A 26,388-nucleotide genomic window follows, 5' to 3' on the forward strand; every position below is an offset into this window, starting at 1 on the left:
TCAGGTCTTGGTTTTTAATACCATTCTCCTTAGATAAATGGTCTAGTTCTAGAACAGGGCAGGGCAGGAATTTTCTGGCATCTTGTGCCAGAAAGAATCCATGGCTTTTCCCTCTCGCTCCCCACTCACCCCTCTCTCCCGGGCGGGCTCTCTCTCTCTCTCTCTCTCTCTCTCACACACACACACACACACACACACACACACACACACAGGGAATATGACAAAGGGACATAGGAACCAATTGCAAACACTCCCAATGCTCACAGTTGAAATAGTTATAACCCAACGTTTAAAATATCCACGAGTCATTCTGATGTAAGTGAATGGTTGGGTAAATAGGCTAGATACTTTGCTCTCAAGAAAATAGAGTATTGTGAAGGGGGAATTGTGCTCTGGGGACTTCCTTCCAAAGTATAGAACAGAAAGAAACCTGACACTCTCAGCGGGTGACTGAGGTCAACATCAACAATGGTAAGTCATGTTGATGGTATGTACCTTTCAGACTACCAAAGAAAATGGCACTTCAGCTTTGTAGTTTTCCAGGCTAATTATGAGGAAAACACCAGATAAATTCCAAATGAGATAGAGTTCCCAAAACAGCGCCTCAAAACTGTCAAATCACCAAAAAGAAAGTTTGAGAAACTGTCACAGCCAGGAGGATACTTAAGGAGACAAGACTACTAAAAGTAATGTAAAATACTGAAACAGAAGAGGGATATGACACAAAAACTAAGGAACTCTGAATAAAAGTGTGGGTTTGATAATAACGTGCAGCAGTGTTGTTAATTCTAACGAGTGTGTCGCTTAATATGTCCTCAATAGATGGGACCGGGTATGTGTCTGTGGGTTTCCCTACAATCTTCCCAATTTCTCTGTAAAGCTTTTAAAAATTTGGATTGGGAGCACGACATTGAATTTCAGAATTCTATGAAAGTTGAAGGGGGCACAGAGATCTGCACTTATAGGACCTAACAACTGATCGTGATGTAGGTAATTTAGACTACTGGTTGTGAAAACACTTATATGCGAATGAGGTAGTTTAGCTGAGGGGTGGGATGAGGCTCGGGAAATCTTTGCCTTACTCTCTTCTTAGATCCACAGATTTCCCTGGACTGCCCACTTGCGGTTGCCTCTATATCCTTACCACAGATCAGGTGGGGGTGAGTCTGGATCACCACAAGCAGTTCCAGGGCCCTGACCATGTAAGCATTATCAAAGCTTAAGTAGTTCAATATCTAAGTAGTTACGCTGCAACAGAAAATGAATATATATCCAATCCTTCCAGCCAGCCTTTCATCTTCAGGGCCATTGAGCTTAACTTGCTCTTTAAAGTGCGACCTACCCAATAACAGCAGTAGCATGAAAGCTTTTAAGTAGTCATCTCTCTGACAGTACCATAAGCCAAGTTCTTAATTTTTCATTGAACAAACACAGAAGGTAGTTTCTACAGTATTTTACAGAATATTATATTACAACTTAGTCCCAAGCCTGGAAAGTGACTTGGTCAAGCTCACACCAGAGGAAGAGGAGCCAGCACGTAAATTCTGGTTGTTTTGCTACCTTGTCCCTTTCCCTTCATCACAAGGTCCTAACAGCCAAGCTCAACTTCCCCCTCCGCTCCTCCTCCTTCCCAGTCTTTAAGATTCACTTAGCTTAAACCTTCTGATACTACCTTCCACTCACTCCCTCCATGCCCCACCCCACAATCCAGTAGACAATAGGATAGTCCCGATCACGATCACGGAGCCACCAAGTCCTCTGCTGTATCCTACTGAGTTAATGGTTCCTACTCAGCTGCTAAAGCTGCAAACCTACTAGGGCAACAATGACCTTTTTCCCTTCCCACTGCCCCCACGTGTGACCCATCAACAGGCCTGTGACATCTACTTCTAAGATCCATCTGCATTCCCACCTTTCTGCTCTGCTCTTCATTGCCACCCCAGCCCAGGCCATCACCGGTTGACCTTAGGGTGGGCAATCTATTATCCAGGCTTCCCAGCTTGCCTCCTGTGCCCTCCACACTTCATCCAGGTCAGGGTTTTGTTTCTTGACGTCCTCTACTACTTTCCAGTCTGGAGTCCAAACCTCAGCTTGAGCAATCTCCTCAGGGAGGCACTCCCTGTGGACCACACCCTGGTCACATCCTAGCACCTGATCCCCTTCATGTTACTTTGTGTTGGATGCAAGTTGTACCCAGAAGTCATTTCTGCTTTCTCTTCTTTTCCTGACAAGAACTGTATTTTTGGCCAAACTGCAACAAACTTAGGGTGATACTGACTGGTTTTTCTCCAATTCTGGAGAAAAATATTGAATGTCCAGGATGATGGTGGCTACTTGTCTTCCCACCAGCAGGGACTGGTCTAGAGGTGAGCATGGGCTAGCTTTTGAGGGACAGTCTGTATGGTTGGGAGCACAGGAGGTGGCTTACGAGTTGTCCTTACTCTGAAAAGGGACACAAGGGAGGGAGGGATGCACTCTCTGCCTACCTCCTGGCCTGCACACAGATTTTAGGCAGGGATTCCTACTGCTGCTGGTGGGCCTCATTCAGGGTGGAACCTCTGGAATGGCCACAGAAACTCATGGTTTAACTGTATTGCCTCTTCTGTTACTTATGGACAAAAGCATACCCATGTTCAGTAGCTAAATCACCTTCACTTATTCCTGCTCCTAACATGTAAGTCCTAGGAAAAGGGGGCTTGTCCTTCCCCTCCCAAGGAGGGGGCACTGTCTGGCACAGGCCACAGTAGATGCTGCATAAATGATGGCTGAATGAATGTACCAGCCCCTAGCTCCTCCAGAGCTGACTCATTTCCCTGGCTTACTCATGTTCATGGCTCTAGCAAGTGGTCGGAGTTACTCAGTTGGATCAATGGGTCACGGAAGCCAGAGGACAGTGGCTCAAGAACCCAATTTAATAAGATTTACAAGTAGACACGTACAAAAAAAAACCTAACAATGTACAAGTCTTTGCAAGACTAGGGACTGAATCTGGAATGCAGAGAGACCCCTAGGGAGGGGAGCCCCTTGCCCCCATGCTGGAGATTTGAAGGTATCTTCCCACTGATTCTCTACATCTTGGCCTTATCTAACACATGTAACCCAATCCCAGAACTGAGATGAAGATTTAAGAGCCATCTGGGTCCAACCTGTTTCTCTCTCCAGCCTTTCTGTCCATCAAGGAGTGGAACTGGGACAGATGAGAGACTATTAACTAAGAGTACTGAGCCTCTGGCAATGGCAATGGGCCTCGGCCCATTGGAATAGAGATCCCATAGCCATGTTCTTCTCCTGCCTGGTTTATAGTCAAATGCTGCTATATCCATAGTGAGCTGGCCCATGGGGGACGGGAAGGGGGAAGCAGAGGGGTGCCCTAGGTACTCTGGAGAAACTGAAGGGAGACTTGTTGTTTTGCTTCTGCTCCCACCATGGAATCACCACTGCAGGGGGCCAATGTCTGCCCCTATCTCCTCTTCCTCTTCTTCCTCCTCCTTCATCTGAAAGGGCTTCACAGGCCACTTCACCCTGACAATGGGCTCCACATGGTCCTGGAGCCGATGCCGCTTCATGTGGGCATTTCGACTCTTGATCTTGTCGAATACCCTGAGAAGCCATCAGAAGACATGAGGTCAGCACTGGGGCAGTGCGGGCCCTGAGGAAGGGGGGGGGGATTAGAGCACGTCTAGGAAAGAGTTGGTACCTCTCACACTCTCTGCAGGGAAAAACACCCTGGCCCTCCACGCTACCAGGTGGCTCAGGGGTCCTCTTGGGGCCTGAGTTTGGGCTGGAGTTGAGGATGGACTCTCTCCTGTAATTCTTGGTCTTTATCTTTAACTCGGGAGTTGGTCGGTGACTGGGTCTCTCTCGAGGGCTGCAAGTGGCCTGCAGAGGAGACAAAAATGACATAAAATGACTTTTTATCCTTCTAAGGTAGAGGTAGAGATTCAGGGCACAAATGTCCTCTGCAAGGAAACCCTTCCCTCTGCCCTCCAACCCCCCAGTGGGAATTCCAGGTCTGGGACTTCTACCTTTGCTTCTGTCCTGTCTGCCTCATCTGGTTCTCTCTTGACCCTCTTTTCTAGCCCCAAGGCTCGGCCACAGTCGAACTTGATCATTTTTTTCCAGATATAATAATACTCAATACACTGGGCTACAGTTTTTGTCTGGATCTAGTGAAAGAAAACAGAAGCAGCGAAGGGCAGCCTCAGGAGCAGCTGTGAGGCGGCCATGGAACCTTAAATCCCTTCCATGTGCGGCAAGCCACCATCACTCCCCAGCCACACATCACTCCCCTTTGGCTAGACATATCCCTTTGCCTGAAGGGAAGAGATATGCTCCAGTGGGTTAGGTACTTAGGAGGCCACAAACCCAAGTCCTACACACTCTGAGCAGAAAGCTCCTCCCTACAGGAAGACAGACATGAAAGAATACTGGTGAAAGCCAGGCCTAACCAAGCAGGGATCATGACCACCTTTGTAGGAGCTGGGAAGAACCCCACAGTATGGGGAAAGTGACCCAAAAGAGGAGGAGGAGGAGGAGGAGGTGTTGAGATCACCATCCTCAGGGCTTCACAGACCAGCTATTTGTTCGTCCCTCCACTAAAAAGTGAACCCATTAATGATAGCCTCTGTAAAAACCACAGGAGAAGTTGAAAACACATGTAAGTGGAATCCTGGCTGGGGGTAGGGAGGGTTATAAAAGAAATGTTTGAAAAAATAAGACCAAAAATTTACTAAATTTAATAAAAACTGTAACTGTAAACCCACAGATCTAAGTAGCTCAAAATTCAAGCCCACATAATTAAGCACACCAAAACACTATATACACATAAAACTGCTCAAAGATAACAATAAAGAGAAATTCCTAAAATCTGTCAGATAGACGAAAAAAGATACATCATAGCAGACCATAAAAAACAAAGAAGGGCCCTCCCTGGTGGTGCAGCAGGTTAAAGCACAGCACTGAGAAGTTAAAGCCACTTCAGCATGCGTTCGATCCCCGCCCTGGAGGTGACCACATGGCACGGCAGACCTCTCCTGACTGCCCGCTGCTCCCCTCAGCAGTGTGCTCCATCAATCTGCCTGTTCTACTCACCCCCCCCCCATCTCTGGTGAGTCCTCTCACAGCCCCTGCACCTCTGGCCTGTATTCAAGTTCTGTATGCATAAATAAAAAGTCTTTAAAAGAAAATACTACTAGACACAGCCCTTGAGTGAGTCTCAAATTAGTGCTGAGTATAAAATGTCTGCCAAGCAGGGCACATCCTGTTTGACTGTTCCATGTACGCAACAACCCCCAGGTTCTAAGATACCCTAAAGGGCATATGTTCCAAGAAGCCCAGCGGGTCCTAACCCTACATAAACCATATTTCCTCTCCACCTACATACTTACAATGAAGTTTCATTTATGAATTAGGCCCACAAAGAGGTTAACAACAATAACTAATAATAGAATAACACAACTAATAAGACATACTACAGTAGAATATAAAAAGCAAAAACCACCAGGACTGCGTGACTAAAGGGGAGGCAGGTTGTACAGGATGAGCACATTGGACTAATGGAGGATTCACATTCCGGAAAGGAAGCAGCAAGATGCTCAAGATACTGTGTTGCTGAGAATGGTGCACAATTTAAAACAGAAGGATTCTTTATTTCTGGAATTTTCCATTTAGCATCTTCAAATCATAGTGGATGTGCGAGAGTGAACTGAGGGAAAACAGGGAATACTAGCTGGAAAATGCAAACACATTTACAGAGACAGAAAGCAGGTAAGGAGTTGACTTGGGGCCAGGGTGCAGGCAGGAGAGATTACTATGGGATGGGGAGGAACTATTGGGAGTTCTCATTTGAGTTTATATTACCTTTTAATATATTCATTTAATGTATTTAACATAGTAATTATTACTCTGGGGGATTCTTCTCTGTTGATCATGGTAAAGGTCTTACCAATGCACAAATATATCAAAACATTGACTCTTACACTTCGATTATATGCACTTTTGTGCATATCCAGTCAGAAACAAAAGAGAACAAAACACTCAGCGGGATACTGAATGTTGTATGATCTCATTTCTTTAAAGCACATGCAGTTACATGTGAGATCGACACGGGGTAAATGCCTGTACTTGTACCACCAGCAGTCAGAGGTCAGGAGAAGAAATAGGCTGTGGGAGGGGACATGGGCACTGAGTCTGTGATGCATTTCTGTGCTGTTTGGAGCCTTCTAAACTACACACTGCCCTCGGTGCCAGCAGTGGCGGGCCCGTCAGCCTCAGCTGTGCAGCCAGCCCTCCTGTGCCCACCTTACCGTCTTGTGTATCAAGTAGAAGTCCTTCTTGTGGGCACAGAATGCCTTCTTAAAGAGCCTCTTCTCCATGGGGGTCCAGATGTCTGAACCTATTACAGAAACATCCCAGCAGGGGAGGGTCAGGACACTGCTGCTCCAGCTGTGGCTGAACTGCAGATCACCCTGAGCACTAACTATTACTCATTACGTGACAAGTGTTTTGCTCAACCCCTCACACAATCCCACAAAATGTTGGCAGGTAAGGATCTGACTTTACAGACACACCAAGTGAGGCTTCTGCTGGTGCGAAGTATCTTGCCAAGGGGGGGGGGGGCTTGGCGGCCTGATTCACTCCAGGGCTGCTGTCCTCAAGCACTTCCCTGAGCCCTCCTCCACCTCTCCGTGGCCAGGCACAGCCCCTCTGTGGCTAAACAGAGCCCAGAAACAACTGGGAAAAGGGCAAGGTACGAGCCAATGAGAAAAACACAATGCCCAAAGGGTCTCCCTGGACAGGACCGGCCCTTCTTGGAAAAGCATGAAGCCCCAGGAGCATGCCCAGAGGCACAAGCCCATGGGGGCTGGCGGGCTCTGGGAGTCTCACAGGTAATCCCCACCAGCAGCCCTCTCCTGCTCACCTGTGTAGCGGTAGTCAGCCAGGGGGTGAGAGTGAGGCTTCTGGGGTCCTCTGAGTAAGAGGGTTTCCAAGGCAATCTGGAACAAAAGGAGAGCAGGTACTCACAGAGGGAGGAAGTCGGAGAAACCTGCATTCACCTTCTTATTAGAAAACACTAAAGCCTCCTCAAGGCTTTATTACCCCAGGCTACTGGCCAATGCAGAGCCTGGTCATGAAGCCAGCTGTGGAGTGCAGCTATTATATTTTTCACAGTCAGATTTCTTGATGGAGGTTCTGTATGTGTGGGGACTCATTTCCCTGTCATAAGCCCCTAACTACTTCATCAAGGACCAGTGTCTTGAAGAGTACCAACTCCTGCCAGTGGCCCATTTCATTTCCTTCAGGACACTCATCGTTATCTATTTTTAGCCATTATTTCTTGCTTTGACTTTCCTATGAAGGAAGCCACCCAAAGAGAGGGGTTTGGCCCTGTTCACCAGCATCATAAGCTCAGTCAGGGCTGGCTGTGTAACCTACGGGATCAAGGGGCTAAAGCAAAATGAAAACCTGGGACTGCTTGTCCAGAAATTAGCAATTTCAAGATAACAGCCACAGAGCATGAAATGTAGAGATGCTCCTACGCCAGCCGTGGCCCAGCACCAGTGACCAGCCCCAGGTAGGACCCCATGTGCTGATCACTCTGCTGAACCCCAACTGCGTGCTAGTCAATGCCTCTCAGCTTGAGAGAACAGGCCTAGAGGTCCCTGTCTCAGATGCTGATATTCAGGGCTGGACTTCTTATTTCCTTTCAGACCTCAGGAAAGAGAGAGTCTTGGAAGAAGGCAGGAGCGTTACTGATGCATCAGATTTTCACACATGGGATCCTTATCAGGAAGATCAAGTCCATAAAGCGGATGAATGCAGAACCTGAATCCAATCTCCCAGGCTCCCTGCCACGGCTTGGGAGGAAGTGTGGCACCCCAGAGAGATAACTGATTCATCAAACCCACAACTGTACACTTCCCCTGCATCTCCCCAGGACACACCAACCCTAAAGCCACTGGGGAGAAGTGGGTGGCCTGACTGGTTTTCACAAGCTACTGAGCCCGGGGCAGCTGTCGCCAGGAGAGCAGGGAGATCCCCAGGCCCCTCTGAGCCTGCCGTTGACCCTGTTCATTTACCTGAACATCACCCTGGGCTTCGTGCAGACAGTGCAGAGCGAGCTCCAGGTTGGTGCCCCCACCTGGCATCACACTGGAGCAGGCCACATTGCAGAGCTCGGTCACTGTGCTTCCAGTAAGCAGCCAGGCAGAGTGCGAGGGAGAGGACACACAGAGTCAGCAAGGACTGGGGGAGGGACTACCCGACAGCAGAGAGGGTCCTTTCCCCTCCCAAGTCAGTTAGGCCGTGTGGGGTTTGAGAGACAAGGGAGAAGGGCAGACCCCTCCCCTGGCACCTGCTCTGGAAGACCTGGCCAGCCACTGTGACAGAAGAGGAGGGGCAGGAGAAGTCAGGTGGGAGGCGAATCTGGGTCACAGTGAAAACTGGGAGAAGAGGCTCCTTGGAGATAAGGGAGCAGAAAAGGGGACAGGAGAGTGCTGAGGATCATGGTCCCCAAGTCTCAGCCACCTCGATCCTGCGTTTCTGGGTTAGTCATCACATCTCCCCACGGCTTCCAGACCAGAGATGCTACATGCTCCTCGATTCCAGCCAGTGACCTCTGTCGGAGCTCTGGGATCTCTGCTTGAAACCGGCTTCCTATGTTGATGTGTCTGAAATGAGACCACACACACATGACCAAGGTGGGTGATAAAAGAAGGGAGCTGTGAACCTGCTTTTAGGCCACAGCTCTGTTTTAGGGAAACCCATCCTCCCTCAGGTGCCTCAGGCAGGCATTTCAGGACCCTCTCTGAGGCTCTGATTTCCTTTATTGCCAGGTTTCTGCCTCAGGTATCTGTCCTGAGAGCTAGGACAGGAGTGGCACTAGCTGATACCTCCATGGCCACACTCAACCAGCCACATTCCACAGATTCACACAATCAAACACTATGCAGCCAGTCTCACCCAGAACCCCCTGGTCCTGCACACTCCGTCCCGCTATGGTACACAGCAAATCATCGCACATATGCTTGGAGAAACTTCCCTTCTGGGGGTTTCTGTAGCTAAACTCAACCCCTTTGTGAAGGAGCCGTAGGGAAAAACTGATCCTGTAAACACCCCCTCTGGGGAAGAGCCCTCAGGTAGAAATCTGTTCCAACTCACGGTTCAATGCTGATCTTGGTGTCGTCCTTCACCACACAGATGCCAAAAGAACCATCCACTTGGTCTAGAAAACACACAACAGAAACCTCAAGGAGACTGACCAGAGTGATCCATGCAGCCCTGTCTGCCTACCTTCACAAAGGAGCTGAAAGTAGCCTCCTTAAGGTCACATAGGATGCAATCCCTCAAAAAAATTAAAAACAGAGCTACCATATGATCAAGCAAGTATTTCTCTCTGAGTATTGATCTCAAGAGCACTGAAATAAAAATCTCGTAGACACCTGGGCTCACCTCTGTTTATTAAAGCACTGTTCACAATGGCCAAGACCTGGAAACCACCTCAATGTCCACAGACAGAGGAAAAGATAAAAAGAAATATGGTACATACATACCATGGAATACAACTTAGCCCTTCAAAATAAAAAAGGAAATTCCACAGTGTGAACTGCAGCATTATTTACATATAATAGCCAGGCTACGACTAGATAGGGGATTGAATCAAGACATGGTCTATATACAATGGAATATTGTTCAGCTCTATGGAAGAATGAAATGTTACCATTTACAGCAAAATGGAGGGAGCTCTAGGGAAGTTAGGAGTAGCAAAGCAAGTCCAAAAGATAAAGGCAAATACTGCATGATTTCACAGTAAGGAAGCAAAGTGGATGAACCAATAAGTGAAAAATGATAAACCTGTGGATGCTGATGACAAAGTGAGGTTATGAGACTAAGAGTAAGGGAGGAGGGAGAAAGAGTGAGCTGGGCATCTAGTGGGGGAAAGTAAAATAAAAAAGTCACTATAAAAAGAGGACACTAAACATGAGCTTCAAAGAAGACGAGATATTTTACTTGAGATGCAGACTGGAATGAGATTTCTAAAGCAGAGGCGAAGGGGGTGTAGTACAGAAACTGTGGAGATGTGAGTGTCACTGCACTCTGGGGAAGAAGTAACGGAGTGAGGGGAAGCCAGGGCATGCAGGGAAGATAAACACATGGTGGAGGAAAAGACATGTCTGGACAAAGAGCAGCAAGGCCCATGAATGAGCACCTAGACGTTATTCTGGAAGCAGTAATGGAACACTAAAAAAAGTGAAAGGGAATTCCACAACAAGGAACAAACTTAGGCTGAAGAACATCTTGTGTAAGGAAAGAAACCTTTCACAGAAAGAGAAATGGTGCCTGATTCCACTTAGGTGAAATATCTGAAACAGTTAAATTTATTATCATCAAAAATCGAAAAGTGGCGGCCAATAGTGGGGGCAGGGGGTTGAGCTGATGGAAATAATTGACATGTTGCAATAAAAATATGCACTCCTACTGGACTATGGTGACAGCACACGGGTGATCTGGTGATGGGAAGCCCACAGGGATTACAACTGAGATGAAAGAATGCACAAAATGATGTAAAAATAAACTATTATATCATTTTTAAAAAATGCACTCCTACAACATGGTAGACTAGGGAGAGTGAGTAGGGAGGTTTTGACACACCTCTCCCCGAAGTGCCAGAAACAATCAAATAGTGCTCACAGGAAATTTCACCAGTTTGAATCTGGCACCGGGTGACTGATGCATGCATATTTCACTTGAGGAACAAATTATGCAAATGAACATAAAGTAATCTTTCACTTAAAAGCAGGGAAGCAGGAACACAAGGGAGGAAAAGATGAGACATACAGAAAATAAAGAGCAAACTGGTAATTTAAGTCCAACCCTATCAATATAACATTAAATGAACTTAACAAGCCAATCATAAGGCAGAGTTATCAGAGTATATAAAAAATAAATCCAACTAATGCTGTCTGCAAGTGACACACTTTATTTATTTTTAAGATGTTTTATTGATGTAGCCAAGAAGTGGGGTTTGCGGGGTGGGGTGGGGAATAAAACGATTCACCAGAGAGAGAGTTGGGAGCAGAAGAGGCAGACTGACTATTTTTAAAGCACAAACAGGTTGCAGGTAAAAGCACAGAAATATATACTGAGCAAACCACCACCATAATAGGGATGGAATGGCTTACACTGTCGAAAATTAACTAAAAAGAAATTACTAGAGATAACTAAAATTGTCATAATGATAACTGCTATCATAATCATGTCAAAGTAATAAAAAATCAAGGCACTGGGAAGATACGACAACTGTTAATATAAATGTACCTTTAAAGAAATAAAAGCTGCCAGAGTTGAAGGATGAAATAAACAATTAAAAAACAACGGTTGAAAATTTCAAGACTTTCAATGTTGGATAGGACAAAAGCAGGTAGAAAGGCAACAAGAGAATAGAAGATTTGAGCAAGACTATGAATTAGACGTAGCAACAATCTCTAGAGCATTCTATGCGACACTGGGAAAACACCTTCCTCTCAATAGCACATGGAACACTGTCCAGGGCAAAACAAATCCTAATACATAAAGCCTACTTCAATAAATCTAAAAGTACTAAATAATACAAAGTATGTCCTCTGATACAACAAGATTACAAATCAATACGAGGTGGCAATTTGGAAAAGTCACAAGTATGTGGAGATTAACACATTTCTTCATAATCAGTGTATCAAATAAATCAAAAGAAAAGTTAGAAAATAATTTGAGATGAGTAAGAGAATACAACATAATAAAATTTATGAGCTGCTGCTTATGTAGTGCTCAGAGAGTACTCCTGCTGTACATGTATTTGAAAGAAAGATTTGAGATCATACATGGTGATGCCAAGACAATTCAACGGAAAAAGAACAGTTTTTCAACCAGTGGTGCTGCAACAACTGTATAGCTACATGCAAAAGAAAGAATCCCTACTTTACACAACATACAAAAGTTAAGACAGATCAAAACTTAAATATAAAAGTTAAAATTGTAAAACTCTTAGAAGAAAACAGGGAAGCAAGTCTCTGCAACCTGTGGTCAGATAAAGTCTCAGATACAACATCAAACTGACAAAAGGAGCAGTAACCAGGACCTCAACAAAATGAAAAACGTTTGTACTATAAACAATACCAGGCATAAAATGAAAGACAACACCCAGAATAGGAGAGAATGGTATAAATAATTTATCGGGGGCCCTCCCTGGTGGCGCAGCGGGTTAAAGCACTGCACTGAGAAGCTAAAGCACTTCCACATGAGTTTGATCCCCACCCGCCAAGGAGGTGACCACATGGCGTGGCAGACCTCTCCTGACCCGCCCACTGCTCCCCTCAGCAGTGGACTTCGTCGATCTGCCTGTTCTGCTCCCCAATGTCTCTGGTGAATCCTCTCACACACACCCCCTGTACCGCTGGCCCGTACCCTGTTCTGTATGGAGAAATAAATAAACCTTTAAAATAAAATTTATTTATCTGATCAGGGATTTGCATCCAGAATTATAAGGAACTCTCCCAAACAATAAAAAGATAAACAACTCAATTTTACAATGGGCAAAGGAACTGAAGAGGCTTTTTTCTACAAATGGATATATAAACACATGTAAAGAAGCCTAACATCATTAGCCATCAGAGACATGCAAATCAAATCACATCAAAACAGAAGGATTATAATAAAGACAGTTTAAGTACTGGCACGAATGTGGTGAAATCAGAACTTTCACACAAATGCTGATGAGAATTTAAAATGACTCGGCCTTTTTGGAAAACAGTTTGGCAGTTCCTTAAACAGTTAAAAATAGTTACCATCTGATCCTGCAATTCCATTCTTAAGTATCTACCCAAGAGGAAGGAAAACATCTGTCTAACAAAAACGTATAGATGAGTATTCACAGCAGGATTATTCACAAGCGCCAATAAGCAGAAACAATGTCCGTTCGCTGAGGAATGGATAGATACAAACATGGCCTGTACAGACGAGGGGGCAAGGCCAGACCATACAAGGCTACGGCACTGATCCAGGCTGAAGCCTGAATCTAGGATGCTGGGTGAACAGTGAGACACAGCACATCAGTGTGAGACGACTCCAGTTCCATGAGAAGTGCAGAACAGGAAGGAAGAGGAAGCAGGTGATGGCTCCCAAGGTCAGCAGAATGGGAGCTGTGGGGCAGGTGTGTGCACGTGTGTGATGACTATGGAGTTGGGTGAGGAAAATGTGGAGGTGCCCTGCGTGCTTTACATGAGTGACTCCTATGGAATGTGAATAATATCTCAGTGAGATATTTTTAAAATTCTACAGAACAGGAAGAAGGGCGGTATGCTCATTCTGACTGCAAACTTACAGGTGCCAAGACAGTCCTGGGATACTTCTAAATGGCAAAGGACCCCCTAGAGCAAACACAGCCATGGGCCAGAGGTCTGCTGGAACAGGTGCTACCAGGAGGGGTGGTGGTGGTCCCCAACAGGCTGCTGTGTGACAGATCGCAGCCTCACTCACCAAGCACGGTGCTGATGAGCTGGGCAGGCCCAGCCTGCGCGGATGTGGAACACAGAGTGTTGAAGTACAGCCCAGACCCCTCCCGGATGGGGCTCAGCATGGGGGGTGGTGTGTAGGGAGAGCACTGGAACAACCCCTTCAGGAGGTGGTCCACCAGAAACACTGGGGACCGCAGGCAGCTCTGGTGGCATCCTCCCAGACCTGGCTCCCCAAATGTCACTGGTGCCGGTGGGAGGAACAATGACTTGGCCTGGGGCCGCTTCTTCCGCTTTCTGTGTTGGTTGCTGTCCTTGCTGTCTCTTTCCTCCCCGTCTTTCTCTTGTCCCTGGAGAAGAGGAGCATTCAGAACCGCCAGGGATCACTTGAGGTCCCCTATCACACAGGCCAGTCTTCAAAATGGACAGAACAGGACCAGTGTCCTGACCTCAGAGGCAGAAGGATGGATGACATGTATCCCCAGCCTGCGTGTGTGCCAAGCTCTCAGCAGAGGACTCTGCTAAACCCAAGGTCCTAAGCCTGGAGCCTTCTCATGCACCCACACCCTGCGGGAGATGCTGATTTGGGGTTTTATAACAGTGTGGGGACAGCTTCCACAGTTAACTGCCTGGGACCGACAGAGTGGTAGTCACAGAGGCAGGACCACCATGTGACCAAATGAAAAATGGTTGCCCTCAAGATGACAATAGCTCCTGTGAGACCCAAAGAGCACTTTGGGTTCACACCTCCAGTCCCAGAGTTAACACATCCTTCTCTGGCTGGGATCCTTCAGCACAGGAGGAACAGACTGAGTGCTAGAAATGACAATGCTGTCTCACCTTCACAGAGGCTTCCGTGCATTCTGCCAGCCTTACTCCTCCTCACCCCAGGTGTCAGCTCCAATACCCTCACCCAGGAAGCCACTCTGAACTCAGCCCCTTCAGGGTTCTTCTGGCTTTTTGCTCCAAGCTCCTTGCCAGCCCTGCCCACCCTGGGCCATTCCCATTGGAAGACAGATGGGAGTGCGTCCTCCACTGGACTGTGAGCCCCAGAGTTAGGGCTTAGGGCTGGGGCCGGCATATCAGTGGCTGTGTCCCCAGCACAGAGCCAGCTACAGAGGTGACTCAGTGAATGCTGAATGACTGAACAAATAGGCAAAGCAAGCTCTTTTGTGGTCAGGATTTTCCCTGGGCCTGGGCTTGAGCTTCTCCCACAGCTCCCTCAGGCTGGTGAGCACCCACCTTGGCCGAGTTCCCCAGGGGCCGGCTGGCTGGAGCCACAGACACCGACACGGGGATCACCAAAGAGGCGGAGGCTGTGCTGTCCAAGGCCTTCTTGGCTCCTGGGGGGCTCTGCCCATCCCCCTCTGGCTGCAGTACCTGTCTTGCTGGCCTGCAAAACTCTGTGCCAAACACCTAAACACGAGAACAGACTGCTCTTTAAGAGAAACCGCAGGCAGGGAGCAGAAGGGCCTCTCCGGCCTGACCCCTGGGTCCTCCCCAAGCTCCCCAGGGGAAACTGCCCCATCATGATAACCACCAGCTGTCAACTCCCCAAAGCCTGTGAGCAACCCCAAAAGCAGAGAACCTACTGTGCGCACCCCCTTCACCTGCTGCTCCTGCTTCCCTCGGGGTGATGGCCACTGGTCGCTGTGAAAACACATGTGGCTGCCCAGTCCTTTCTCCGTATAGAACATCTGGCTACAGTTCTTGCAGACAAAAGTGCTCCTTGACTCCGCCCAGTCTGGAGGGACCCCATTTTGTTGGTTACTGCAGGGAGACAAGGCAGGAGGAAAAATGGGGTGAGTTAGACCCCCACCTCCAATCACTGCTTTGTTTCTACCTCTAAATCTGATCTACTGACAACTCCTGGTGAATCCCAGGGCATGAAGATGATACCCTATTTCTTCACGGCCCGAGGCAGGCCTCTTTAGGACTGAGAGTGCTCAGGGCCAGCAGAGAGCAGTCACCAGAGGACTCCCAAGAGCTGGGCTGCCAGGGAGCGAGGCAGGGGCTTCTGAACTCACCATCCTCCTGCCATGCTCTCCTCCTTCATCGGATGGGGGAGCCTGTAGATATTTCCACCCTGAAGATGAAAACACATCTTAGTAAATGTATTGGTAATGAGGTGTGCAAAAACGAAAACTACCGGACTGTAAAACAGACAGAAACAGCATCACTTTATGATACTGGCTTTGGCAAGTTTCTTGCTTGACATCAAAACCAAATGTGAGACAGAACAATCTGTACTCATCCGAACTTAAAACTTTTATACTTCAAAAGACATGACCAAAAAGATGAAAAGACAACCCACAGATGGGGGGAAGAAGTTACCAGTCTCACATCTGGTAAAGGACTTATTTATAAATACCTAAAAAATGTCACCAGCTCACTACTGAAAAGGCAACCCGACTTAAAAGGACAAAAGATCTAAGCAGGTGCTTCTCCACAGACGGCCAACAAGGGCACAGAGATGCTCAGCATCACCAGTCACTGGGGAAGTGTAGACCAAGCCGGCGCGAGAGGGCTCGCCACCCTCCAGGGCGGCTAGAACGAAATGTCACAAGTGCTGAGGACACAGGGCCCTCGCACTGGGTGGGAAGGGGACCTGAGGCTGCTGCGCAGTAAACAGCGGAACAGCCCACGGCCGAGGAGTGCTGCTCTCGGGGACTGCCCAAGAGAAACAAAAGTACACGTCCACACCAAAACGTATACACGCGTACTTAGCAGTCTTATACATGATGGCCCCAACCTGGAAACCACCCCAATGTCTGCCTCTGGGTAGAGGAACAGCATGCACTGCATCCCTGCACAGGACTGATTCTGCAATAAAAAGGCAGGTTGTGACGTGGGCCATGCAGAAGATGCACCCTGACAACAGGACACCAGGGAAGAAGCCAGACCCAGGAGGCTGCTCCGGTTGGGATTCCAATTTCATAAATCGTTCAGAATAGGCAGATCAGAGAGACAGAAAGGTCAACTGGTGGTTGCCAGGAGCCGGGAAGGAGGTAACAACTATGGGGGGCAGGGTTTTCTTCCAGGGTGATGAAAATGTCCAGGCAGATAGTCTGTTGGAACATACAACCTTGTGATATACTAAGCACCGCTGGACCCTACATTTTAAAATGGATCACGTGGTAAGTGGACAGGAGCTGTGAGAGAGGGGGGAGGAGTAGCTGTGGTGTGACAGGACAGATGCTGGCCCTGGGGGGTGGTGAGAGGTCAGCACCTCAGGAAGAGAAGGGGCCGACTCCTTGGAGCCTGGGAGCTGGCAGCCCGAGGAGAAGCAACAGGTCTGATGCCCAAGGTGACAGGCCAGCTGGCAAGCAGCAAGGCTGAGCATCCTGGGCACCCAGACGCAGAACCAGGTAAGGCTCACACCTTATGGGGGAAAGGGAAGGGAAGAGCATTAAAGAAAAGGATCTCTACCCTTACATCTTCTGAAGAATGAGGGAGGCAAATCCAAAGGAAAGGGGCTTTAAAAGCAAGCGAGCAGAGAAGGCAAGAGAAAGCTCTCATTCTCACTGCGTGTGTGTGTGTTGGTAGGGGTTGGGGGGCAACTGACAGAAGGAACCACCATCTCTCTGAACACTCATTTCCTCCTCTGTAAAACTGCATCTTTGGGTTCACAGAGATTAACTGAAGCACCTGGGCCACCAGTAAATGCTAGAAACAATGAGGGTTTGGCTTCAGTCCGGTCGGGTCCATGAGCACAGGTACCTGGATTCTGTTGAATATCGTCAGCTTGGACTTGGAGTCCCGGGGGGCATCCACTGGGGGCCCGGCGGAGGAGAAGGAAGCCATGGCTACCTGGCTGGGAGAAGCTGCACAGCATATGTCCATCTTCACCTTCTCCTTACGGAAGCCTGAGAAACGCTGGGCCCTGGGGTTGCTGGAGAAGAGCCTGTAGCCTCCGCCCCGGGAGCATGCTGGGCCCTTTTCACCTTTTGTGGTTCCAGAAGCCAAGCCATTCTCCACCTGGCCCTGCTTCCCAGGGAGCTGGGTGCCTGGTGGCTCGTCCCCACCCACCAAGGCCTGCCGTGGGCCCCCAGAGGGGAAGATGTCCCCCAGCTCCAAGGTCCCTTTCACAGATCTCAACTGCTTGGCCAGAGAGGAAATACTGGGATTCCCAGGAGGGTCCAGAGCTGATACGGAGAGGGATGGAGGCGCAGGGCCCGCTTTTGGTCCCCCCTTAGCGTCACGCCGGCTGCCACTGGGAGAGGCCTCTTTGGGAAATGCAGGTGTGGTTTTTCTCCGGCGGGCTGGAGATGCCTCAAGTTCTGGGTTTCCAGGATCAGCATGAAGAGAATCAGCCAAAGAAGCCAGTGGCAGGGGCTGCGGAGGCCACGGCCCCTGCAGGGGCTTCAAGGTGGCCGGCTTGCCCTCTGGCCCAGGCAGCTGGGAGGGAGCCGCCGTCACCTGGGCATGGGAGAAGATTCGCTGGGACTTGGTGATCATCTGGAACACTTGCATTTGCTCGTGGCTCATCAGAGACTCCTGAGACTTCAAGAACAGCTGCCGAAAGAGTGGTGTGGCATCCGACGGGGGCCCACTGGACTTCTGGGCATCCTGGAGGCCTGGCTCCCCCAGGTTCCTCCAAGAGAAGGAATCGCAGTCAAATGTGCTTTTCTTGGAAGCCCATGCCACTTCTTCCCCACCTGCGTATCTGGCATCTCCGGAGGCTTCCCCAGGTGCCTTCAGGTGTGTGGGGGGTAAGAGAAGGGAGTCCTCCAGACTGGGGCCGGAACCGGGTGAGAGCTGCCCCTCGGGGGAGGTACTGCTGGGCACGGGGCCAGACTCAGGGCCCTCACGGGGTGGCATGCCAGGGGCCTTGTGGACCACCAACACGTTGCTTCCCTTGCTCTTGGGGCAGCCTGGCAGGTTTCGGAGCCATTGGAAGTTGTGGCCGGATGGTGGTGGACCAGTAGGGACTGTTTGGCCTCGGAACAGAGGCAAGCAAGCAGGCAGGGAGCTGCCCTCGGGCCAGCCTTCCAGGGAGGACGGGAGCTGAAGCAGGGGAGGCTCCGACTCGGCCCGCTCTGGGCCGCCATTCTCTGCTGCCCTGGAGTGGACAGTGGTGAGGCCTTCGGCCACCGGCTCCTTCCACAGGGGATGGGGGTCCTCAGGAACTTCAGGGCCCAGGGTTCCTGGGGCCACGGGGACAGTGGCAGGGGTGCAGGACCCTGATGAGGGTGGGCAGGGACAGGCTGCATTCCGCCCTTCACTGCTGTCTGAAGGCCCTGCCAGGGCTGGACCAGGAGAAGGAATCTTCTGATGGACGATGCTGCTCACGATACAGCGAAGGAGGTCTCGGTTGGGTAAGAGGGAGCCAGGTGACCTGGCTTCCGGGGTGACCAGGGCCCGTACACCACCAGTTGCTGGCTGACCAGCCGTTTCATGGGTGTGGGGGGAGTCCCCACAGGCTTCTTCCTCCGGGGGGGCCTCCTTCAGGATGCACAGGCCATGCTGGACCTCGTAGTGGCGACGCAGAGAGCGGTAGTCGCAGTAACTCTTGCTGCAGCCCTGCTCAATGCACACGAAGGGCTTGGTCTTCTGGTGGGTGAGCATGTGCCCGGTCCTGAAGTCACGTACAAGAAGAAGTCAGCAGCCACCCCCAGCACAGGGCTCCCTAACACCACAGGGCAGCTGTGCCCCAGCAGCACCATTCAGAAATGGGGCTCCCTCCCCCAAGAGGCCCTGCTGGGGCAATCTAAAGGGGAACTCCTCTCCCTCACCTTTAAGCAGAACCTTCACCTGAGATAAACAAAACCAATGGAAGCCAGACCAGAGTTCGCCAAAGTGGGTTTCCAAAGAACACCAGTCCTCCAGGGCTGTCCCCCGAGGACTTGGGCTTAGTTGGCAAATAAGGTTGAAAACACCATTTGCTCCTTGGAAGGTGACACAAAAATTTCAAAGCCTCACAGAGTGAGCAGAGAGCTGTTTGACTCTCCACGTGTCTCAAACTTACCTGCCCATGGAACCGATTTTTGCAAATAGTCCACTCAGCATCCCTGACAACCAAAGATCTACAGAGGCATTGAGGAAAGGCTAGCCTGGGAGTGACATTTCCTTCAACAAAGGAGCTTACCTTTCCATCAGATTCCTCTAAGGGGAAAGCCATATGGGATCTCCACACAGGGAAAGAAAACAAAAATTGAGAGATACCCAATCAGCAAAAACTTTCTACTAAACCACTAAATGTGCCTATCATTTCTGAAAATATAAACGAGCACAAATATGTTTCATATATATAGCATGCTTATATCTATGTTAGTATGCTATCAGCAAGTGAGTAAACCAGCCCCTAGGCTGCCTATCATCCTTTTCTGGATGGTTCTAATAAATGTGGCACTTGGGGCATGTCCCAAGGAACAAAGCTAGTCACCAAAGGCTGGCCCTTGACTTCCATCTCAGGGAAGCAAGACAGAAAGAATCATGAGACCTAATTTATAATCCCCAACTGTTACTTGAGCAAATGACTTCCCTGCCCTGGTATCTGGTGGGCAGAGAAGATGAAGTCAGACCAAGCAAAGCCCTCCAGAAAGGCTGCAAGCACTGAAAATGCAAGCCACGCCATCTCCTACAAGTAAGTCTAGGTCTGACAAAAAGCTGTCCTTCTTTCACCACTAGTGAGAAAAACTTACTTCCAAAACTAAGAAAAGGAACTCTGCTCCTGGTTCCTATAATGGGTTTTCTTTTCAAAACCAAGAATTAAAAAAAATAAAATTCCACCATCATGGCTAGCGCATCCAGAATCTTCCCTGTGCCATCATCTCACAACAGGGTCCAGAGGGCCCTCCTGGATGGCTGATGTGATCTCCTCAGCCCCACACCAGAACTCATGTGGGGCTGTTTCTCCAGAAAATTAGCCTAATTCCTTCCATGATAAGTTGTTGGGGGTATGAGCCACCTGTATGGCTAGCCACAGGATCGACAGTGATTCCCTGAGTGGGATGAATCTGGGGCCTGGCAGTGCAAAAAGAACGAAGCCCACAGCCAAGGGTTCTGCACACATCCAGAGACTGAGGAGGTGGGAAATGAGGCCCATGTGAGGGCACCGGAGGAGGGACAGGCACAGGGGCACACACACACGCCACCCCCACCCGCCCCGAGCAGGCAATTCCTGAGCAGACCCCGACATACAGGTGGTCCTGACGCTTAAAGGCCTTGCTGCAGATTTTGCAAACGTGTTTCCTTTCCTGGCTGTGCGTCAGGTAGTGCTTGCTAAGTGAGCTGGCGCTGCTGAACACCTTCCCACAGAGGCTGCAGTCCAGAAGCGGGTTCTGAGGGGAGCTGTGCTGCCGCTTTCCTTTCCTCGCACTCCCAGAGGCCGCCCTGCCTCCGTCATCGGCCTCTTTAGGCATCTTAAGCGAGCCTAGTCCCAGTTCTAAACAGAGGGAAAAAACACAGGTTAAGGGGGGACATTGATGTCACAGGACAGGACACAACACTTAGAAAGGGGGGGAGCAAGAACAGTCTATGTCTTCCAGTGTCAACAGTTCATCCTACACAGAAAGCATGGTTTGGGAGGACCAGGCCACACAAGATGGCTCCCCATTTAGGGGCACTGTCAGGGAGCAGCTGCAGTCTGAGACCCTTCTAGGACAAGATGACACCCTGGATTCCAACATCAGGGCACTTCTAGAAGGGTGTCCAGGAATAACAAGCCAAGACTTGGAAAAGCCTTTCTCCAAGCAGTTCTACACTGGGGTTTTTTAATTAAGGAAGAAAATGTCAATTTGCAGCAAGAGTTCACTGAAAGAGTTTTAGAGACGGCACTGCTTTTCCCAGTGAGACATGGAAGACCACCTAGTGTCCCACAAGAGGGTGACTATGTTGGTGCTTAAATGGTCTTGGACATAAACATTTTAGATAAAACTGAAGAAAAATATCTGGTGACATGAAAGGATATTCATATAGTACTGAGAAAAAAAAATGACCCTTATTTTTAGAATAAAGTATGAGACCTTTCCCTGGTGGCAATGGGTTAAAGCACAGCACCAAGAATCTAACCACAGCCCCTTCAGCACAAGTTCAATCCCCAGCCAGGAAGCTGACCCACATGGCGCAGGAGGCCTCTCCTGTCTGGCCCACTGCTTTCCTCAGCAGTATAACTCATCAATCTGCCTGTTCTGCTCCCCACTCTGTCTCTGGTGAATCCTCTCACCGCCCCTGCACCTCTGGCCTGTACCCCAGTTCTGTATGTATAAATAAATAAATAAATATTTTTTTAAAAATGAATTTGAGACCCTCCCTGGTGGACCAGCAGGTTAAAGCACAGCACTAAGAAGCTAAAGCCACTTCAGCACGAGTTCAATCCCCACTCCAGAGGGGATCCACATGGCACGGCAGGCCTTTCCTGACCCACCCGCTGCTTTCCTCAGCAGTGTACTTTGTCAGTCGGCCTGTTCTGCTCCCCACTCTGTCTCTGGTGAATACTCTCACCACCCCTGCACCTCTGGCCTGTACCCCAGTTCTTAATGCATAAATAAATAAATCTTTAAAAAAATGAATCTGAATAGAAAACAATCTGAGAAAATGGGACTGACCGTTCTGACTCTAGGTAATTTTTATTTTCCTTCTCTTGTGTATCTGGAAGTTCCCATGTTTTCTTTATCAAAGGTGTTCTTACAAATGATGTCACCTGAGGAACAAGTGAAGGGCCTGGGAGTGCACAGGCAGGAGAGGAGAGGTGATCTCATGCCTGGAGGGCCAGAGTGTGGAGGGGGCAGATTCTTCTGTTCTGTGCCCAGGGACACAGCTGGGTTTGGTGACTAAAGGGCAGCTATGTCAAACCACTGGGGCCACGGACAGGAAGAGGCTGCAGGCTCACTGCTGGATTCCCAGAACCCCATGCTAACACTGGGGGGCACTCAATATTGGACGGCTAGTGTGTCATCACGATGGCTGAGACTGCCTCCTGAGCCGGCCAGTTTACAGACCACCATTTAACCAAGATGCTGCAGAGGTAGCATCCAAGAATCCAACAGGCCAGGGCTGGGAGTGACACCCGGCCCCACATTCTAATTCTCTATGGCTGCAAGACAGTGTGAGAGATGTGAGAGAGGGAGCTGAAGGGCAGTGCAGAGGTCTGATTCTTATCCCAACTCTGCCTCTGGCCTGGGGCCTTCTGTCATCTAACTTGCTTGTTCTTCAGCAGCTTGAAATGACAGTGACAAGTGGTGGAATGATTCCAATAGCTTTAAATGAGGAAAAACAGAACTCCCATAGGGGCAAGTCCTTGTCTTGCTAAATTACGTTAAAAATTCTCATTAAAGTTAACTAGAAAACAATTATGTTTTCCAAAAATTGGCAAGGACACTGGAAACAGGCAAACAGAGTTGGCCCAGAAAGCTACTGGACCATCCCCTGAAAGCAGAGTTCTAAGACATACACATGTGAGTGTGTATGTATGTTCTGCACCAGGGCAGGTTCCCCTGTGAACAAGGCATGTCCTGTCAAGACAGCAGAGCAGGTCTTATGAGGCTGAATGGTCTACCCTTGTAAAGAAAGCAAATAGGGGGCCTCCCTGGTGGCTCAACAGGTTAAGGCACAGCACTGCAAGCTAGTCCAGGTCACTTCAGTGTGAGTTCAATCCCCAGCCCAAGGTGACCGACAGGGCGCAGCAGACCTCTCCTGTCCGGCTCCCTGCTCCCTCAGCAGTGTACTAAGTCGATCTGCCTGTCCTGCTCCCCACTCTTGTCTCTGGGGAATCCTCTCACCGCCTCTGCACTTCTGGCCTGTACCCCAGTTCTGTATGCATACATAAATAAATCTTTTTTAAAAAATAAAACAGAAAGCAAATAGGTTTTTAAAACTTCAAATAGCACTAACTGCACTAACCACTTTGAGTGGTTTCATCTATGCTTTTAAAAACCTGTGTGTGGGAGCCAGGATAGGGGTTTTTCTTGTTAATTACTTTTCTAATTTACTCTTCTAATTTGAAAGACTAACAAACACATGCATTTATATGGATCTGAATTTAACTTAGAGAAGTATAAAGGGACAAAATATAATGTTCAGTGGATTCCTTTCCTTTTTCTTATAAGACACAAAACAATTCACATTGAAAACAATATTAGGAGAAGGTGAACTCATTAATGAATGGACTGTAGTATTGAAATTCCTATGAATTTCTCTTCCCATCAAAATACACACATACACATTACCAGCATTTTTCAGGCAATTCCTTTGGCCTGAGAACCCTGACTCCTGTCCCCCCTGGCCTGGCTCAGTGCCTAGGACAGCACGGAAGCTCGTATACACCCATTGATCTCAGGGTGTCAGATTAGCTATCACCAACACACAGCGACAAGGCTAGAAACTTTTCTAGTACATCTTGTGTGGAAGGATTTTCTATCTAACAAGTACTCAGGATGTTTCTGGAGCTGCCTGTCTCAGCTGACATCAGTATCTGTTTTGCAGGGTAGTCGCACATACAGCTTTCCATGCACATAGTGTGGTTATATCAGGATGTTCTGGCTCAGTCAACACCCTCCCCTCAAACAACTTACCAGATAACCTAAGGAGAGGACTACAAGTAAAAGGAAATAACAAAGTAAAAGAATTTAATGTGTATGGGAAGTCTGAAGGCAACTAAAAGGACATCAACGTCTTTACCTTCTCCACACTTTGTCCCTTTGCTCCTCTACTGCTGACGAGAAAGACCTGGCACCGAATCAATGGAGTATCTGAGGCCAATTCTAACAATAGTAGTAGTTTTTTTTAAAAAGCTACTAGTCTGGCCCTCCCTGGTGGCGCAATGGGTCAAAGCACAGCACTGAGAAGCTAAAGCCACTTCCATGAGTTCAATTCCCGCATGCCCCGGAGGTGACCACATGGCGCCGCAGACTTCTCCTGACCCGCCCGCTGCTCCCCTCAGCAGTGGACTTCGTCGATCTGCCTGTTCTGCTCCCTGCTCTCTGTCTCTAGTGAAGCCTCTCGCCGCCCCTGAGCCTCTGGCCTGTATCCCAGTTCTGTATGCACAAATAAATAAATCTTTAAAAAAAAACAACTACTAGTCTGCTCAATGCTGGAAATGTGAAAAGATTGTGAAGTGTGGCCATGGACAGGAACAGCTCCATCAACTCAAAGGCCCACCTACACACCATAAAAGACTAGGATATCCTCAAACATCCAAGTTTCTCAACATGTTTCCCTAGGGTCAGTGTTCAGTTTCCTGAACCAGGAAGTTGGGAATAATTCCCAAGTAGGAAAAAGGTGACTGTTCCCTATTCACTTGTGTAAGAGAAATTTTTCCTCAATCAGCCCAAACAGATTCCACCCCAGTGACCACAGAACTCCCTCTCAGCCCCCCAGACCCTTGGGCTCAGGAAGACAGGCTCACCTTGTAAGGAAGTCTGAGACTCCGGATCTACATACTCCTCCAGCAGCTTCACGGAGTCACTGTCCTTCCCTGAGTACAGGGACAGGGCATCCAAGTTGTCCTCCAGTGCTTCGTTAGGCACGTCAGGTGTTGGGAGGTTGGGCTCCAGGTCCAAACTACCCAGGCCAGAGTACAGCAGGTCTCGCGTGCTGGGACCCAGGTCCCGGTTGAGGGTGTCGCTGCAGTTGAGCCCCTGGCTCTCAGAAAATGCCGGGAGACGCATCTCTGATGGAAGGGTGCCCTCGTCCCCCAAGCTGTACTGGTCCATGGTTTTCCACTACCAGGTCGTAACCAAGAACTCTCCCGTGGAGCAAGGCTGGGTAAGAAGTCGAGGAAAGTGCTCTTAAGGTGTCGAACTCCTGAAAAGGAGGAATCAAACTTATGAGCTGGGAATACAGCATGAAGGACAGAGCACTGGCCTAGCATCAAGCAGACCTCTTCTCGAGACTGTTCTCTGCCACTCAGCAGCCATGTGACCATGGCAAGTCCAAGCTCCAGTAGCCCATCTGTAAATTGGGCATCAGGTACCTCCATCATAAGCCTTCTAAGAAATGAAGACCAGGATTTCCCACATGTGGTGGGAAGAGGTGGACTGACTTCTTTTTCTGGCCATAAACACACAGCCTTATGACATAAGAACATTTTTAATACATAGCCAAGCTCAAGAGGCATGAAACCTCAAGTGCCAGCAACAGTGAGAAAACTCAAAGTCAACCCTATAAGCTCAAGCAGACCCAATGGGAGATTCAGACTCAGATGTAGGGTCTGCAGCTGTCATCAATATGATGGCCCTAGTCCTGCGAGGTTATGAAACACTGGGAATGTGACTGGTCTCCAAGTGAGACAAGCCGTGCGTGTGAAGTGCATGATGGATTTGGAAGATTAGAATATGTTCTTACATGTTGAAATGATGTTAATATGAGATAAAGTGGATTAAATATGATATTAAAATTATTGGCATCTGCCGCTTTCCTTTTTATTAAAATGACTAGAAAGTTCTAACATATATAGAGGCTCATATCCCATTTCCATTAAAGAGCATTGCCCTGGAGTCTGGGCCCTGGGATCACCAAGGGGACATGACCAGGTGTTCACAGGCTACAGAGACGTGGGATGGTGGAAGAGCAGTGTCATCTGCAGGAAAACTAAATGGAGAGAAAAGATGCACATAAGCCTACAGAAGCACCCCAGAATAAGAAACAAAGGGGAAAAAAAGAACAATGAGAGATAATAAAACTTAAAAGACTAGGTCATTCTGACACAAAAACATTATTTCTAAAAAACGAACAAAGAGAACCTCTAGAAATGAAAGACATTTAAATTAACTGATACCATGGGAAGGGTTGAATGTTAAACAGTGCTGAAGAGGAAGAAAATGAATTGTCATAATCTGAGGAAATCCCACCAGAATTCAGGATAAGAGATAAAGAAATGGAAAATATGAACGAGAAGTTGAGAAACTACAAATGGAAAAGCCAATGCAAAAGTGTAAGATGAATCCTGCAGGGAAAAGGA

At 48.6% G+C, this 26,388-nt stretch overlaps 1 protein-coding gene across 1 annotated transcript; it reads right to left on the reverse strand.

Moving 5' to 3' along the window:
- Positions 1-3,431: 3,431 nt before the first annotated feature.
- On the reverse strand, positions 3,432-25,141 carry ZNF541 (zinc finger protein 541). Its single transcript, XM_004694241.1, has 15 exons — positions 24,835-25,141; positions 20,631-20,874; positions 17,208-19,065; positions 15,515-15,573; positions 15,098-15,257; positions 14,730-14,903; positions 13,513-13,837; positions 9,160-9,223; positions 8,527-8,669; positions 8,079-8,182; positions 6,920-6,995; positions 6,306-6,394; positions 4,026-4,166; positions 3,698-3,879; positions 3,432-3,600 (listed from the first exon to the last, which is right to left on the reverse strand). The coding sequence occupies exons 1-15, from the start codon at positions 25,139-25,141 to the stop codon at positions 3,432-3,434; spliced, it is 4,095 nt and encodes a 1,364-aa protein (XP_004694298.1).
- Positions 25,142-26,388: the final 1,247 nt, after the last annotated feature.

This window comes from Condylura cristata, unplaced genomic scaffold (genome assembly GCF_000260355.1).
Source record: "Condylura cristata isolate star-nosed mole 26May11 unplaced genomic scaffold, ConCri1.0 scaffold00041, whole genome shotgun sequence".
In the NCBI taxonomy this organism is placed as follows: Eukaryota; Metazoa; Chordata; class Mammalia; order Eulipotyphla; family Talpidae; genus Condylura; species Condylura cristata.

Excerpts from the sequence above, each read along its gene's own strand:
- ZNF541 (XM_004694241.1), bottom strand. The coding sequence starts at position 25,141 with ATGGACCAGTACAGCTTGGGGGACGAGGGCACCCTTCCATCAGAGATG. Across the intron at positions 20,875-24,834 it reads GTCTCAGACTTCCTTACAAG|AACTGGGACTAGGCTCGCTT; the intron begins GTGAGCCTGTCT and ends CCCTCTGTTTAG. Across the intron at positions 6,996-8,078 it reads AAGCCCAGGGTGATGTTCAG|ATTGCCTTGGAAACCCTCTT; the intron begins GTAAATGAACAG and ends CTTTTGTTCCAG.